Genomic DNA, 18,836 nt, shown 5'->3' with positions numbered 1-18,836 from the left:
TTACAGGCAGAGAAATGGGATTAGCTTTACATGTATCTGTATCGTGATATTCGTCCAATCCACTGAAGCGACTTCCACAACACAGACAAGGATACGAGAGTAGAATATTATGTGCCTCCAAACTATGTCAATTACTGTGAGTCCCTACATCTTCTAGAAGCCTTGCCACGCGACAAGACCTCTCATTTCCTTGTGGAATTTTTTACTTCTTATTGCAAATTTGCGATCTTTTATGGAGTATCTTTTAATTCTGCTTCAAACCTAATTTTAATGTTTATCAGAAGATGAGTTTGGTGCACATTCTTGATTTCCGAAATGTTGGCTCCTTTTTTTCGGAAAACATATTTAAAGTAAATCATATGAATAATTTGAAAAATGTGACCTTCTAAATCCATACCGAGCATTCGAAACATTTTATTAAAATGTTATACATGATTGATAAAATTTCTTGACTCCCTATATTGAACTCATATATTCAAATATTTTCTCAAATTATGAATCAAATCACTGTTACGCGTTTTGAAATAAAAAACTAGATTGTATATCTGAGCTTTCCGTAACATTTTTAATAAAGAGTATTCTTTTTATTGTAGTACGTCGTTTTTTCAACTTTTTGACGTGTACATATGATTTTAGGAATTTTAGTATATAAGTAAAAATAAACTTTTATATAAATATTAATATTTTCATTCATGAAAAACATTTACATTAAAGATTTTAGCTCCGTCATCAAAATTTTAATTTAACATTAAAAATGATTTTAATGTAAAAACTCGGGCAAACACGGCCTAAAACTAAAGGAAAAGAAGACGAGAGAGGGAAAGTTTCTAGAAGAGTAGTAATGCATCCAAGCTGGAGCCATGTCAGCACAAGCAGGCCTTAAAAATCAAATACAACTCTTCCTGTTTAACTTGTTCCACAGATATCCTCCCGTACGCACCCAATAGCCGCGCTCACAGTTAGTTTGTTACCCCACCCACTGATTACTCAATACAGTACACAACACTCCCTTTCTCTTTCCATTCCATATCTAAATTTTATATATATACACCATATATCACGCCCTTCCTATTTCTCATCCATCCCCGTTTCCAAACCTTCCTTTATCTTACTATTTACCAATCTGCCACTCTTTTTTTCCTCAATGGCCGGAACCCTAGCTGCTCCCACACTTCTCCATTTCTCAGGCGACAATCAGTTACTTCATGCCGCCAAATCGATTTCTAGCTCGACAACCTCTCTGCCGCGCCGGAGATTTTGTGCGACGGCGCTGCACGCTGTCGCCGATCCGACGCCGGTGATGGCGGAGTCCAGGAGGCCGGCGAGTCTGTACGAAGTGCTCGGTCTCAGCAAAAACGCGTCGTCGGTGGAAATCAAGTCGGCGTATCGGAGCTTGGCGAAGATGCACCATCCGGACTCGTCGGAATCAACGGATGGCGGAGATTTTATTAGGATTCATAAGGCGTACACGACGCTCTCTGATCCGTCGGCGAGAGCGCTGTACGATCTGTCGTTGCGGGCGGCGGCGAAGATGAGAGATAGGAGGCGATTTGAATACGCGGCGGCGCCGGCGAGTTATCAGAAAGGATATTGTACGCCGAGACGATGGGAAACAGATCAGTGCTGGTAGAGATTGATTAGGATAATTGTAGTGTATCTATTATCATCATCATGTAAATTCTGAGGCCTTTTCTTCTTTTTTTTTTTTTTTTTTGAGTGAATACAAATATTTGAGACATTTCGCTTCATTTCTGTGATTTTTTCTGCTAATATATATCATGCCCATGTTATTTAACATGAGTAATAATCAAGGAATAATCCCTACTAATTAAATTAAAGAGTAATAAAATGTTGTAAATGAATCGTATTATACAGAAATAAAATAATAAAATATAAGATGAAAAATTATGTATCTAGAAAAAGAAAATCGAAACTGGATGATATATTAATTCAGGATTTATAGAATTTAATTCATCAGACTATTTTAGTTAAATTGAAATATAATTAATAAATTCATAAAAAACTTAGGATATTTTAAAATTGAAAAAGCAGTAACATAAAAAAGTTCTTCAAATAATACTTGGAAAGATATCATGTGGGGAAATTGAACATGTGATAAAGATAGATTCTTCAAATAATCATAATTTGGAAAAAACATCCTTTGGATAATGGGATTCGTTAATATTTTGCTAGTAGGTCCATATATTCTAATTGTTAGGTATTTTGGAGAAGAAATATATTGCAAATATCAAAGATCATATGATGTCATGTAATTAAATTTTAATCTTGTCTTCTTTTATTACTATTAGTTAATTTTTTATTTTTTTAATAAGTTTTCAATTTATTTGTTCTCTCCTTCTGTGAGAGTTAGGTTTTTGTTTGGGTTTTGTGCGTTCATCATGTCCATGATTACAGATCTACGGGATTTTCATGATGTTGATTCAGTGATAAAAGTTTATATGGTGATGCATTTATGGTCGATTGCTCAACTCAATATTCGGAGTATTACAGCATGTACATATCTCTTAAAAAATCGCTTGGTTGCCTACCGAAGAAAGAAGGATTCAATGGCGATATGATTCTGCGTTTGTTCAGTTTCGATTATATCTGTAAATGCTGTATGACTTTTTCATTATTGAATTTTTCTTTTAAAAAAAAATATTGGCAAGTTACTTCAGATCTTATCGGATAAGGTTTCGTTTCGTCGGATTATAAAATTCATGAACCCGATTGACTTTTCATATATTTATCCAAAGGCCTTTCCGATGTGTGTCACGGGTACACACTAATGATTATTTTTTATTTAAATAGAAGAATAGTGTTAAATTATTAGTGAAGATCTTTGTGCATGTACGTGTCATCATTATTTAATTGGGAAAATTAATTCTAAAATCCCTGAACTAGAACTATAGTCACTTTTTTTTCTACGTCCCTGAACTATAAATGTCAATTCACAAGTAATTCAACTCTTGATTTTTTCCTATTTGGGTCCTTCCGTTAGATCTGATTTGACGCCGTTAATTAATCTTAAGTTCACGAGAATCAATAATAACTTTGAAGGTGATTCCGGTATCCAAATTTGAAACTTGAGTAATCAAATTGCTCGTTTTTCAATCCCCTATCCATCTATACCATCAAAATTTAGTTTGGTAATTTCCGAATTTTGAGTTGAATATTAGTTTTCATTTTAATAGCTTTTATTCGATTTATAATGATGTAGATTGATAGATCGTGTGATTATGAGCATGTTCATATAATTTTCGTGATTTTTAATGTTCAAATTAGCCTCGTCGGAAAATTCGAGCTCACCGGATTTGAGCCTTTCCGACCAAGTTCGCCGGAAAAAACTAATGACATCAAACCAGATCTAACGGAAGGACCCAAGTAGGAAAAAATCAAGAGTTGAATTACTTATGAATTGACATTTATAGTTAGGGATCTAGAAAAAAAAGTGCCTATAATTCATGGACTTTAGAATTAATTTTCCCTTATTTAATTAGATCGTCGCTAATAGAAATTCATCACCTACTTAAAAAGTTATTGTTAGCGCGCACACAATTCATAAATTATAAATATTTAAGATTGATGGTATGTTTCAAAACGATAATACACAGTATTCGAAATTTTGTCGGCTAGAGTTTCTTCGAGCTTTTTATCTAGTTTAAGCATGCCGAATTATTGATGAAAAAAGTTTAATATCGTGACCTACCATGCTAGTTTAAGGTTTGAACGAAGAACGAGATTAAACCTTTTAAGTTCGTCCAAATTCAAACAAGATAATATTTGATTTACATGACCTACAAAACCTACAAACATTAAAAAATTTCAAATAAAAATAAGTCTTATAATCCGATAAATTATCAATATCTAAAAAATTATCCAAATACAGAAAATTAAATTTTTTTGCACTAACAAGGTGACTTGAGCAATACATTTATTCTGATTCCCATACGCTGTCTGGGTCGATTAATTGATGAACCAGATCCTTGATTTATGATTTAACATGATATGAGCAGTCAATTAATTGATGAATCCAGTTTCCTGATATTACGAACGCCACAAGGCAATTCCAAGGCCAAGATTGATTGTCATACGGTAAGCTTGCCTCTTTGAATTTACTTCTGAATTCAGCTGCAGAAAGCTCCGTGTCTAGTCTAAAATTCTAGAGTATAGACTAAATACAAAGACCAGCCTAGAATTTTCCAAGAGCATCCGCATTCCGCTGATGGTCTTAGCTCTTTGAATATTCCATTCAACTATAATAATATATTTTACATGCAAAGCAGCAACATTAACAAAATTTCAACCACAGACAACACAGAGCTCTTAATTAAACCTCGGAAATGTCAAATTAATTTAGAATGTCAAAGAACATAAGGAAAAAAGTATTCTATCAACACATCTTATAATAAAGATGAAAAAACCTTGAACACTCGGAAGAACTACTTCACATATTTGACAACATATCCTTCCGCCTGTCTCCAGCTTTCTTAACCACAAACAGATTCCAAGAAAAACTTGCTCAAAAAGTATAATCCCTACAACTTCTTACAATGGTTCCTATTTCACCAAAAGTTTTGTACTCTTATTATAACAAAATATAAAGAATAGTAACCGTCAAGATCATTTACCACATGTCACAAGCAATGAATTGATGATATGCATCACGAGCCGCATACTTGAAAGCTCGTTGGGAGGTGTGGTGGGAAGATTCATTTGATGGCTAAGGATCTGATAAACTTGCTCAAATATTGGCTTTACATGTTGTGCAATCATTACATCACCTGGATTTATCACCATTGCTACATCTTTCATCCAAACAAGTTTTCGAGATGTATCCTTGCTGATATCACAAGCCAACTGCTGCAGAAGTGAGAGTAATACTCCTTGGCTCAAAGGAAGGGTCTTCATTGACAAAATGTTACTTAAATCAACCTGAAAAAAGAAAACAAAAGGAACACTAAATTTATGACCCGGGCTACTAATAACTTTCCAGACAACTCAATGCTAAGCGAAAAATATCACATAACATGAGTGAAGACATAAACTAACAATAACAAAATAAAGCAAGCATCGGCAATGGAACAGAAATACTAAAGGGTGATCATGAAAAAACTTAATTCCGATGTTAAACTCCATTCAATTTAAAAGTTAAAACATCAATATTATACTCTCTATATAAGCATACACAAGGGAGAAATTTAACTTATCAAAAACCTATAGCACAGCTGTTGCATAGCTGATTATTGACTACATCTGGAGCACTATATGCACTGGCATAACTATTGGCAGAAGGTTTTAGAAAGGACAGCAGCATTTAATACTACCATCATACAGAAGCAGCCTGAAACAAGGGATAGATATTAATAGTACATTCACTTTTTCATTAAGGTCTCACAAACACCAGAATCTTTTCTTTTTTTTTTTTTTTCTGCAGACCACTGTCCTCACAATTACATGTTTGAGGGTTGAAGCTTTTAAAGTGGTATATTAGAGTAACCACTGCCTATATAATATAACAAGAGAAGCAATTCACAATGAGCACTGGTAGTATAAAAAATGCACTAGTTCTGAAAGGCCCGGGGATGGGGCGCTGCAAAAAAGATTCATACCTGAGAGCATAGCCATGATACAATGGAAACATCACTTCTTTGCAGAGCGATAGTGAAAGCATCTTCATACTTCTGTTCAGAAACCAATCTCAATAGTTCTCTTGTAGGATCCAGTGACCCTTCAATCTAATGGATGATTGAACTATTTTAGTTACACAATTTAGTTTACCTAAGTTCAGTTTCTTGATACTTTGTAAGACCAGTAATGATACGAATTGCACAAACCTCGCCCCGAAGACCGCCAATAGCTCCATTACTCTGCTGTCTAATCAACGGATTTGCAGAATTGGAACTAGCTCCTGCAACGGCAAGAGCAAGCAACTTTCTCTGACCGTCAACCAGTTCAGTACTAAGAGTTTGGGTCACAGACGATGCTGAGTTGATAATCTCCTGCCAATTACAGTACAAAGTTAAAATTGGTAGGAGAGATCAGTCTGTTGACATTGAAAAACTAATAAAAAAATACATCCATCATATAAATTGTTTGGATCCAGGTTCATAATGATACATTAATATCAAAAACCAGAAAAGTCAGTCAAAAGAACATATGATGACAAGGAGTATAATGCTAACCCTTAAAGCAAGAGCCAAGGGTGAATGTGTGGATTCAAACTGGTGTTGAGCTGCACTTGTATGCTCAGCCATCCCCCTTTGAAATGTAGTATCAACTTGTTCAAACATGGCCTTGCACGACACCTCAAATGAAGGGACCACAGAAGTTTCTAAGCTAGATTTCAATGCTTCCTGCATACAAAATTAAATCATTAAAATTTGTAGTGTCGGAATAAAAAGATATAGGGTCTGTTTGGGATTGCTGTTGAAAATTGCTGTTGCTGTGAGTAAAAGTGCTGTTTAAAAAAGTGCTGTTTGTAAAAGCTGGGACTGTTTGGTAAACTTGATTTCAAATGTGCTGTTTGAGTAAAAGCTGAAAACAAACTGTTTGGTAATTTTTTTATTAAACTGCTGTTTAGAGTTATAATTATAAATAAAATAATATTTTATTCATTATTTTATAGACAAATACTGAAAAGAAAATAAGGAAAGAAAAAGAGCTAAGATAGTTAATTTATTATAATAGAATGTTTTATACGTGTGTAGAATAACCACTAAAATTTATAATTTTTATATAAAACTATGGTATTCTATTTACAAAACTATATAATTTTTGTAAAATATTTTCAACGGTAACACGTCATTTATATTTATTTTTAAATATAAATGATAATAATTCTCTAGTATTACGTAATTTTAAACGCTTATCATATAATAAAATACATACCATTTATCAAATAATAAAAAAATAATTCTTTAATATTTCATATTTATTTAAATTATATATAAATAGGTACCATTTACCAAGATATACTACCTAAACTTATTATATATATGAAGATATAATTTTATTCTCCGTTTAATGTATATCACTCACCAAATTTAATTTTTACGAAAATATATAATTAAATTTTTTAAACAAAAAATTTAATGAAACCAAAAAGTATAACCTTAAAATCCATTAAAACAACAACCAAATATATATAATATTAATAATTTATTTTGAGTTTTTCTTTTTATTTTTTTACAAAAAATTCACCTACTAATAATCCAAATTATAATAAAAAAATGTTTTATATATACTTTGTTGAAGTGTAACAGTTAGGGTATATTTTTAGAAAAATAATTGTGTGTGTGGGGGTTCGATGCCAGGACTCTAATAGCTGGGCGCAACAGCAGCTTTTGTGAAAAGCAGGGATACACCAGCTTTCTGTAAAAGCAGCTTTTGGATAAAAAGCACGGTTAGAAAAAGCTGGTCTAGAGTTTACCAAACACATTTATACCCGCTGTTTGATAAAAAGCTGCTGTTGTGGTTGACAACCACAACCCCAAACAGGCCCATAGTGTGTAAAGAAAGAAACTGAAACAAGGACTTTATGTTTTAGCCGGATTAGCTAGCCTGCTGATGCTAAGCATTACTGAAATTCCACTTAAAGCAAAACACTTTTAGCTCTTTCTGTTCCTACTGTATTTGAGCATCAATTACGCAAACCTGAAGAATTTGTTTGCCAGAAGTCTGAAATTGTGCTTGGATGTGTCTAGCAACAGTAGCTTCAAGTCTAGAGTTGACAGACTTCTCCAGTTGGTTCACTGCTTTGTCGCCTACTCCTCTCTGCACCGTATAAAATATTGAAAGCAGTTATTATCATTTTAGCAATAAAGAAAGTAAAGTTATCATCTGTAAAGTCCAAGTCCTCAAATATACCTGGAAAGCCTCGGTGATGGCCGTCGATACAGTTTTCTCTATAGCGGTAGTCAACGTGCGGGATACAGCTGGCCCAACTGCAGCTATTTCCTTCTTCACCATTTTCTCCAACACCACTGGTAATTCCTTCGTCAAAGAGTTTGTTACCAAATTCAATATTTGCTGTGTCCGTTCTCGCAATAACTTCTCCTGTTTTGCATTTTCTTCCTGAAAGCGGGCCCACAGAGCATCTGAATTAGCCTTTACAGATTTCTCCATATTCTTCCCGAGGGAAGCTTCTACTCTCTTGCCTTCTTTGTTAACTGGTACAGCAACCATCACTGATATTTGCTTTTGTAGTTCTTTTTGCATATTTAGAAGCTGCAAGATACAATAGGTTGAAATACAAGATGCGAGAAGACAAATAGAATACAGGAATAAAATTGGAGCAAATTGTTCTCCAGTAACATCCACACATAAGAGATCATAGGATCAGATGAATAAACATTTATAGATCATGTAATTTAATTTTGTTTATACATAAAGCTTACCTAATAATAAAACCCAATGCAAAGAAATCTATATGTGGTTAAAGCCTTTACCCAGAAGGTTCATTCATTGTTTATAACTAATTGTTTCAAATCCTATGAATTTAATTAGTTAATAGAAAGATAACTGCTCAGAAAGTATGAATTATAACGGAAGTATAAAACATATAATATTACAGGGTCAAGTTCTATGGAGTACACAAAAATATTGGAGTGCAAAACTGGATAATATATAATCTAGTCTTTTAAATTTTAATTTTTTTTGTTCTACAGTATTTGTAAACATCCAATAACCTGCATATTATGTTCTACAACATAAATATTATAATCAAAAGGTAGAACAATTACTTCTATAAATCGCAGGACACTATGTTTTACAATATAACTCATAAGCAGAACAATAATCTTAATGCTTGTTAAAGTTGAAATATATTAATGATTAATTAATTGATAATTATGTTTAAGACTACTTATAAATGATAAATTATATATAAATTTGGATAATCAAAGATATTATTTATGATTGAACTAAAAAATTATGACTGGTACTCCGATACTGCAATGTTTTTATTTACTCTATAAAACTTGACCCTATAATTATATTGATAAATGTTAAAACAAAACAACCTTCGCAAAGTAATAATTTTTTCTTCAGCAGTTCCCTGCAATCCCAAAATAAATTATGGAGCAACTACAGAAACATAACAAGCACGACAACACAGAAATATATATAACCTGGAGCAACTTATTCTAAAGAACAAGAGGAACACCCCAGAAAAAATAAATTAAGAACTAAAAATTCAGGTATATTGAGTCGAGTGTAATATATAATGTAGAATATATATTCCATCAAAAACCCACCCAATTCTATGAAGCAAAAAATAAACGAAAATCAAGACCTTCATCACTGATAGTTGCATCACTTGCATCAGTGTGTTCATGCATCTATACCAGTTAATAACAGTGAAAAGTGTCAAGGGAATAACATGCATGTGCAAAGATAGAGCCTGCACCTGATTTATCGACTCCTGCATGTTCTGAAGTTGAGAAAATGCAGCGTCTACAGAAGGCAAACTCGAGCTGACAGCTGCTTCATGATATATATCTGTTGAATTAGAAGCACTTGAAGGCGGAGAATTCGAGATCGATCCTTGAGCATTTTTTGTTTTCTGCTTTTTTCCTTTTGTTGTCTGTGAAGGAGCAGATGCAGGCACAGATGAATCGCCAAACTTTCCAGAGATATCTTTTAAAGAGTCTTGAACTTCTTCCTGGTTGCTTGAAGGTTGATCAACTGCATCCGTTTCTCTAGCCCCATCAACTTGTCTAGATTCTTCCATAATATAGGCCTCAAGTGGCAGAGCGTGTGACTCTCTTGCCATCTCAATACCAAGATCAGCAGCTTGAGAATAAAATGATTTCTCCCTCCTATCTGAGGCAAATCCATGGAGCTCTTCTGGAGAGGCAAGTTCTTCATTTTGACTAATATGTGTCTCACCAACAACCTTAACTTCAACTTCGACATTATGTGCATCATTATTGACAACGGCATCCTGAATATTTGGTTCTCCCTCACCCTTGGGCTCTGTATAATTTGTTTCTGAAGATGAGGTTGCCCTTAATATCTCAGACGGGGTTACTAGATGAGTAGGGTGCTTGAACTTGATAGGATGATTGAGAACAGCCGAATTATCCTCTTGTGGAACTTTCTTCCCCTCCCTTTTGGGATCATCCACGGTGGAATCAGAAAAGTTTCTATGAACAGTATCCATTTGTCTGTCAACGGAGTATTCACTAATATTCTGATCTACGCTGAAGTCATTGAGCTGAGAACCTGGCTCAAAGTTGCTTGATGGACTTCTGAACCCAGAGAGCTTACGCGACAACCTAGGACTAAGAGGAATTGGTGGTGATGAAACAGAGGCAATATCACTATCACCATTCACTCCCGGCAAAGGGAGAGGTCCAGACTCTGCACCTAACATAGCAGCTTCCTGTGAAGTGGTTACCTGTGTAGAAGGGGAGGTCAAGGGATTTCTTATTGCAGGTGCCACAGTCTCGGAGCTAATTTCATGTACCGCCTGTCTGGCTTGTGGACTAGCAAAAAAAGTTTCTGTAGGCTTACTTCCACTAGGCTCAAAATTCGTCAATCCCACAGTACTAGTTACATCACGTGAAACACTAGAATCTGACCTATCCAGCATATTCTCTAGTGGGGGTGGCAAGCACTGAGACAGGTCCAGCGCATATTGTTGGATGGCTTGTGTCTGGACACAATAAACCTGCACAATTTGGTCACCATGAGGCAACAGATCACTCGTCCCAGTAAAGCTCAAAATTGGCATTGTCACAGTAAACTCTGCAATATAATCCATGCGGGTTGCTGCTGGATGAGGACCATATTCCAGGTGTACTGCATAGATAGCATTTTTCTTGGCATTTGCCAATAACAGAAGACCTGCTTGCGACAAAGCCACTACTTGATTAAAAAACACATCTTCGACCCTGGGTGCAGCAGAGCTCCGCAACTCCAAAGTCTGGGTGCACTGCCATGAATCAGCATCACTAGGAAGCAGCCATCCTTCTTCACTTGTAGAGGTCCATATTTTCACTTCGCGATTCAAAGGGCCCTAATAAAGTAGATTTATGTCAGGAATTGTATAGGAATAGCCTTCTTCTTGTTGGAAGAATATATCAAGTTATCAGAATTCGTGGACATCAAACTAAGAACAAATTTTTCATGAATAGAGCCACTAATGTGTAAGAGGGTGAAGAATACTTAATACAGATAACCCGGAAATTGATCTACTCTAACTCTACACAGTACGGAAAAAGAGAAAATAAAATGGATAGTAAAGAATAATATACATAAACACCTATTAATATTTTATTGGCTTCTACCCTATGTAAAAAAAAAGAAAAAAAACTATTATGATTGCCAATACATACCCCAGTAATGAGTATAATGTGATCTGGGCGATGAGGGGAAGTCAAAAATGTAGCTGAATTAACAGGCAGACCATCATGCGGTCTCAGTACAGCGATGGGGTGTGACTTTCGGTCTTCCCAAACTTTTATCTGCAGATGCATTTAGACAAAATATTTATTAAAAATGCACAGAAATCAAGTTAATGATGGAAATCATAAAAATGGAATCATATAACCATATCTCATGTTGCACAAAGACGATATTTTAGTAATAGTTGCCAATAAGACAATTCACTCCGATTTATTGACTGGGTTCAGTTACCATAAAAAACTAGGATCGTTACTTGGACAGTGATGCTCAGATCATCTAAAAAGGTATTTCAAACACCTGATAGGTAACTTCAGAATGTCATTTATTTCTTTCATTACCAGCCCCTAAGAAACCAAAACAAATGTAAAATTTCCCTGTACAAGTAGGTATTGGGTATAGCACATGCATACAAATACCTTCCACAGACATAAACAAGTACAGACAAAAAACAAAGATTTTGCCAAACCCAAAGTGGAACCAAGAGAGGCTTTTCAAATAATTACTTTTCAAACCTAATGCACTGATTAAAAATAACTGCTCATAAAAGTAGTTGAGACCGGAAAAAACATACCGTGCCATCCACAGAAGCTGAAACCAATCGTGTAGTCATCCACTGGCACATTGACAGATCAGTCACTTCTCCATCATGATTACCAACAAATTGGACCCCGTCTATCAATTTGTCAACAGGGCATTTTAAAGGTTCTTCTGCTGAAAGAACTTCACCTTTTCCAACCTTTGTGGTATCAATTCGCAGAACAGTTCTCCCAATACCAACTACAAGAACTTCCTATGGACAAGAAGAAATAGGAGTTAAAAAAATTGTAGAGCAAAAATTGTACAGCTTGTACATCCCTAATAAACTGTAGCATGTGAATCATAGTATCACATGAACCTTTTCGGACCAATAGAATGTGTACCTGTTTGTGGCAGTGCCAACAAACCCGGGGATGAACAGAATCTCCTTCTCCAACAATCTGAATAGCCATAACTATCTTTCCTGTAATTTGTGATTTCTCTTCCTCACCTGGCCCTTCTGTTATCTTCCATATATATACACGTCCATCTACACTTGCACTGCAGAGAAGAATGTTAGCATAGCTCAATAATTAAGAACTCGAAAGAACACGTCAGAGTCATACCTAGCCAGCAGGTGAACATCTTCGGCAAAGAAAGCCATGTCTGTGACCCTCTGAGTAAAGCAAACAAAAAAATATGTTATTATTCAGTTCAAATATTATTAGCGCAAAACAATTCCTCGTGAGGATAGAGAGACTTCATTCAATGCTAAATGACAAAGTACAAGCTAGCGAGAATTATAACACTGCAATTCAAGCTAGCAGAAATTACTTGACTATAGTGCTCCGCTAGGTTGAAGCGTATCTAATAAACTTCATAATAAATTTTTTAATACGAAACTCATTCCTTCATTTACTTCTATACCAAATTCAAACTAAAGCCAAAAACCGCCAATTTGCAAAGAAACGATCCATTCTCCTTCCTACTTGCGTCCTTCGCAAGTCTCATTGTAAATAAAGGATTGCGCACATTCATTCCAACAAAATAAAGTATTAGACCATTGAAATTCAAAACTACAACCTATTTAAGTAATTTTACAAAACTACGAAATTGAAGTACCAATATTTATGGCAAACAAAAGAAGCAAAAACTAAAACACAGAGCAAAAATATGATGTAAAATGGCCTAAACAAGCCGCAAATCAATCAGAAACCTAACATATATGTCGCCACAAATTTCGACACAAATCTACTTTACAAAAACAATAAAAGAAAAGATAAAAATTTCCTATTAACTTGAATTCTGCAAATAAAAAAATGGAGCGACTGGCCTATAAGCTATAGCTACTTTACAGGTGCACAGAGTTGCAATGTCATCCCTATCAAAGAAACACAGTTGTTCAAGTGCGCAAAAAAAAAAAAAAATACTACTTCTAAAAGTCATATGCACCATCTATTATACTATAGTCATCATAAATGTAAGACCAAACTAACCTGCGCAAGTCCTTTAAGCAACGATCTCAATGCAGTATTTATATTAAGCACACGAATAGCCCCCAATTTCAACCCGTAGCAAATATAACTCTTATTAACAGCAATCTGCCTACCCACAACAAGTCCAGGATCCGAACCATACTTGGTAATGGGAGTAACCTCGAGCTGAGGCTGCACCTCCCCCATCAACCTAACATCAATATCATAAACAGCGTGATCACCAATCAAATGCCTCCCTTTGGGCAACTTACTACTCTGCATTCTCATCGGACTTGACTGCACCATCGCAGCAGCCGTGTTACTAACATTACTCACCATCTGCCCCGACTGTAAACCAGGCAAATTCTGCGCCATAGAAATATCCGAACCACCCGACGACGTAGGCTGAAGCGGCGCCATCACAGGCATGTAACTCTGCTGCTGAATCTCCGATTGCGGTCCGCTGAGTAACGCCATGAGCCTAGCGCCGTGATTCGGGTTGTTATTAGGCGGAGGCTGAAGCGGCGGCGTCGGAAACGGTATGGATCTCTGGTGGTGCAAGTTAGCAGGAGGGATGTGGAACTGCTGTTGCTGAGGGTGATGAAACGGCGACGTTTGGGGCGGCGGATAAGGATAGGGCCCCGCGGGTGGAGGATAAGAGGCTGAAGAAGGTGGAGGATAAGAGGAGTTTGGGAGTGGAAAAGGCGGAGAAGTTAAATTAGGGTTTTGTAAATTAGGGTTAAAGAATTTGTGCATATCTAATTGAGGTGGAGGGATGTTTGGCTGTTGGTTAGGGTTTCCTGGAGAAGCCATCGATTATAAGTGAGAGAGTGATTGATTGAGATCTGTGTGTTTGTGTTTAATTGGAGATGAATATGCGATGTATTCGATTGTGAAAGTTCCAGATTCGATTATGCATGTGGGCAAACAGGGTATGATTTGTTATTTATGTGATTGAGATCCACAAAATGGTTTTCAGAGAGTGGGGAGTCTGTGTGTATCTGTGTATGTATATGTGTATTGGATAGTGAAGAGGAAGAGGATGTGGGGGATGATGACTTTTTGGAGACCAGGCCCATGTATTGTAAATGAGGAAGATGATGATGACTACCCTGCCTCCGAATTATTTTATTATTTAGCATTTTTATTGTTATTTCTTGGATTTTTAAAAAATTATTATAACAAAAATTATTACCTTAAATATTTTTCGGATTTACGCATTTGGATAAAAAAGAAATGGGAATGAAGAATATATTCGTAACACCTTAGTTTAGCTTGAAATAACTGAAATAGACTGTTAAAGATAAAAATAAAGTGAAATGCATAATAATTATAATAGACACGCTAATTCTTAAGAATTGTATCATTTCCCTTTTATTTATATTGCAAAGGAAGTAGAAAATATTGAAACTTCATTGTGTAATTATGATTATGATACTGTAATTTTGTTAGCAATATCATGAATCGATTTGAATTGAAAGAGATTTTTTGGTCGCTCGAAACATATTGTATGAAACTTGTGATTCATACTATTATGTTATGATAATATTTTGAAAAATTCTATAATTTTTTATATATAATATAATAGTACAAATAACTGCGACTTTCAATAATGGCACCATTCTAATATGCATCAGATCGAGAGGTTTAATCTAAGAATTTTGAATAAATTAATGAATTTGAGTCTGAGGGCAACAAAAAAAGTAGAGAGAAATTTATTGTAGATATTTTTGTAATATGAATCATTTATATACTCGTGTTTATAATGAGTAATATTATAAAGAACTTCAATATGCATCAAATCGTGTTTACTTTTTTAATTCTTAATCATTATTTTAACACATCACGAGTGATTAGTATACATAGACAATCTGAAACAGAACATGTATGTATTATCGAAATATAATAAATACATAGCGATGTTCTATAACAATTCAATGCAAAAGAATGTTACAATAATTTGTACATATAAAAGTCATTATCCTGATAAAAGATAGTAACTCGTGGTTACATAATCATTTGCATAAATATGATACTGCTATCCTCCTAAAATTTAATATTACACACCCATGTTTGTAATATATATATATGTGTGTGTGTGTTTACTTTATTACAACGCATTAATATAATATAAAGTTGAAGAGTGAAGTCATATGTGAGGTTACAATCCAGCTATCAAGCCCTTCAGCATGATTATTTAATTATCAAAATCTGATTCATCGACGAGTCTTCATCGAAAAATCAACATAAATTTTCAAATATCAGCGACTTCCGATCTAAAAGTATACATACATTTTCTCTACGTGGACTTTTATGGTATATTTATATTTTATCATTTTTTTCCTTGTTCATTCTAGTTAATATAAATTAGGAGAAAGGGTGTATTTCATGAAAGATGGTCCGTAATAACCAAAATATGAAAAGTAAGGCCCAGATTACCTCAATTTGATAAAATGGCCGTGAATGACCATAAGAGACGTGCAGGAAGTAGCGTTTTTATATAATAAAAACACGCTACTTCGTGTAGCGTCTTCTACTTTTAACAAAAGAGAAGACGCTACTTGAAGTAGTGTTTATAAACTTTTTATTATATGTTTATTTATAAATAAAATTAACAACAAATTTATAGTCGTTAACATTTAGGGTTTATATTAAATTGACTGACAGTTAGGGTTTATGATTGAGAGTGTAGGGCCGGTAGATCCTACTCCCGCGAGCCTAAACCCTAATTAATGCGAGGCTGCAGGGCCGAAGGCTCTAAAGCCGAGAAACCGGCGAAATAAATAAATTTACAACCGTTAACATTTAGGGTGGGTTGCAGAATGATTAATTCGTACTGTATATTAAATTGGCCGACGGTTAGGGTTTAGGATTGAGGGTGTAGGGCCGGTAGGCCCTACTCCCTCGAGCCTAAACCCTAATTAAGCGAGGCTGAAGGGCCGAAGGCCCTGAAGCCGAGACGCCGGCGGAATAAATAAATTTACAACCGTTAACATTTAGGGTTTAGGTTTGGGTTGCAGAATGATTAATTCGTACTGTATATTAAATTGGCCGACGGTTAGGGTTTAGGATTGAGGGTGTAGGGCCGGTAGGCCCTACTCCCTCGAGCCTAAACCCTAATTAAGCGAGGCTGAAGGGCCGAAGGCCCTGAAGCCGAGACGCCGGCGGAATAAATAAATTTACAACCGTTAACATTTAGGGTTTAGGTTTGGGTTGCAGAATGATTTATTCGTACTGTATATTAAATTGGCCGACGGTTAGGGTTTAGGATTGAGGGTGTAGGGCCGGTAGGCCCTACTCCCTCGAGCCTAAACCCTAATTAATGCGAGGCTGCAGGGCCGAAGGCTCTAAAGCCGAGAAACCAGTTTAAAAAATAAATTAACAGTCGTTAACATTTAGGGTTTATGTTTGGGTTTTTAGAATAATTAATTTATATTTTAAATTAATATGACTGACGGTTAGAGTTTAGGACTGATTTTAAAAAAATTAATATTTGAGAACAAAAAAACAAAACAAACGCCAAGGGAATTAACGTTTTAATTTATAATAAAAGAGAAACGTCACATGAGGTGGCGTTTGATCTTAACAAAAACCCCAAAACAATAAAACATGCATTAAACGCTATTGTGTATAACGTTTTGGCAGATAAAAGAAGCCCATTACAAAGGCCCATCAAATATAAAGCAGCAAATGAATTCAGGTTGAACGTGATATCAAGTAGCGTCTTCCTGATTTTATAAAAATCAAATTACCTAAACGCTACACGATGTAGCGTCTTACATCTTTTAAGCCGCGTCTCTATTGGTCAGTGAGGGTCAATTTTCGGGTATTTTGATATTTGGGGCATTTCCACCTCAAATTTGGTTATTTGGGGCCTAAACCCGTATTTCATAGATTGAATATTAATAGCTTTAAATAGTGTGCTATTTTCTAATATTTCGTTATCAATAAGTTATAACTTGAGTGTGGCCTATCTACTGAAAGGATTGAAGTAAATGCTTTCATAGCTCAACTTATAAAAATAACAATATATAATGTGATGAAACCGAGCAATTTATATCACTCAAATTGTTATATATTATAATTGACAGTTGAAATCTTACATCACAAGTCTTTCCGCTTCGTTTAGCAGTAAAATCTACGTGGGACAAAGTTGAAGTTTCAGTTTCATTCTGAGCTTAAACAACAATCATACACATCACATATACAAAAACATATCTAATTTATGTGAACAGATTGGTTAAAATCGACACAACGTCGACATGTTATTTTTTGGCGGGATAAAGTAATTTCTGACAATGTCGACATATCTAATCTATGTGAACAGATTGTAATTTCGGTTTCTACAAATTTTAAAATGTTAATATAATCTACAAACAAATACTACATCTATCTCATTGTATGTACAACATAATTTTAAGTTTAGATAGACTCTTTCAAAAGGTTATGTGCTAATTTAAACCGAGATTGTAATAAAGTGCAACATTTATAATAAATAATTTATATACACGACTCAAAGCAATAAATACAATGGTGAAATAATATGAACTTATTCCAAAAAGCTGTCAACCTCGCATTTGTTAATATAATACAGATTGATAATTACGCAATATCTTTTATATTTTACACCGTGGTTAGGGTTGGAGCCTCCGCGCAATCACACCCTTACGATATATGAATGGTTGTCCAATAAAGAAACTCCATTAATTATACAAACACTTATCATACTCAAAGTACATATATCTATAAAAGAATAATAAGTTTAAAATAACTATTCTGAATTTTTAATCGATAAGTCCGAACTTCATGGTTAGGGTTTAAGCGCCCCCATACACTTACAATACAATATAATCCAATATAATTATACATACACTTGTCATACTCAAAATACATATACATGTGGAAGAATAATAATATTATAATAACTATTTGAGTTTTGCATCGGTAAGTCTGAATTTCATGGTATTTCTTTCTCTACATAGTCTTGATTTTTGTCACAATTCCAAATCCACAATCACCCTAATTTAAAAAACTAAAATTATCATGAACAAAAAAAATGAAAATGAAAAACAGGCTAGAGAAAAAGAATGAGAACCGACCCTTGCTGTAGCTACATGTCAAGATGAATTATTTTGCAAAGAGGCTAAGGGCAATGACATTTAGGCAATGCCTAACGGTTTACCAAAACTTGCCGGTTTGCTAAAGCTTTACCGGGGACAACGGTTGAGGATATTATTGATATGGATTAGAAAATTTTCAGAGGCAAGGTCACTAAGGATTTTGTTCAGAGGTCTAGATCTATAGTAGTTCTCATAGGCACTGTGGGAAGACTCTACATTTGGCTCACCAACAAAGAGAAGACCAACCTCCTGATCCAGGAAGAGAAAAACAAAATTGTTATTGACAATCTACAGTAGAAGCTCACTTGTTCAA

General features: G+C 34.9%; 2 protein-coding genes across 2 annotated transcripts; one reads left to right on the top strand and one right to left on the bottom strand.

The window, feature by feature from the left end:
• Nucleotides 1-1,144: 1,144 nt before the first annotated feature.
• On the top strand, nt 1,145-1,630 carry LOC108217421 (chaperone protein dnaJ 11, chloroplastic). The gene has a single exon (XM_017390253.2). The coding sequence runs from the start codon at nt 1,145-1,147 to the stop codon at nt 1,628-1,630; it is 486 nt and encodes a 161-aa protein (XP_017245742.2).
• Nucleotides 1,631-4,326: 2,696 nt separating this feature from the next.
• LOC108218447 (enhancer of mRNA-decapping protein 4) lies at nt 4,327-14,517 on the bottom strand. Its single transcript, XM_017391379.2, has 12 exons — nt 13,425-14,517; nt 12,555-12,604; nt 12,333-12,489; nt 11,984-12,202; nt 11,343-11,471; nt 9,410-11,023; nt 7,870-8,229; nt 7,657-7,776; nt 6,186-6,356; nt 5,838-6,002; nt 5,613-5,738; nt 4,327-4,935 (listed from the first exon to the last, which is right to left on the bottom strand). Exons 1-12 carry the CDS (start codon nt 14,214-14,216, stop codon nt 4,624-4,626), a joined length of 4,215 nt encoding a protein of 1,404 aa, XP_017246868.1. The 5' UTR covers nt 14,217-14,517; the 3' UTR covers nt 4,327-4,623.
• Nucleotides 14,518-18,836: the final 4,319 nt, after the last annotated feature.

The sequence above is a fragment of the Daucus carota genome, chromosome 4, assembly GCF_001625215.2.
Source record: "Daucus carota subsp. sativus chromosome 4, DH1 v3.0, whole genome shotgun sequence".
Taxonomy (NCBI): domain Eukaryota; kingdom Viridiplantae; phylum Streptophyta; class Magnoliopsida; order Apiales; family Apiaceae; genus Daucus; species Daucus carota.
The sequence above is the reverse complement of the archived record's forward strand: the minus strand, read 5'-3'. Positions and strand labels throughout refer to the sequence as shown.

Bases quoted from the DNA above. Each gene is read 5' to 3' on its own strand.
- LOC108217421 (XM_017390253.2), top strand. From the start codon at position 1,145: ATGGCCGGAACCCTAGCTGCTCCCACACTTCTCCATTTCTCAGGCGAC.
- LOC108218447 (XM_017391379.2), bottom strand. From the start codon at position 14,216: ATGGCTTCTCCAGGAAACCCTAACCAACAGCCAAACATCCCTCCACCT. The intron at 6,357-7,656 runs GTTTGCGTAATT...TTTTGTATGCAG, and splicing joins CTGGCAAACAAATTCTTCAG to GAAGCATTGAAATCTAGCTT. The intron at 6,003-6,185 runs GTTAGCATTATA...TGTAATTGGCAG, and splicing joins CCTTGGCTCTTGCTTTAAGG to GAGATTATCAACTCAGCATC.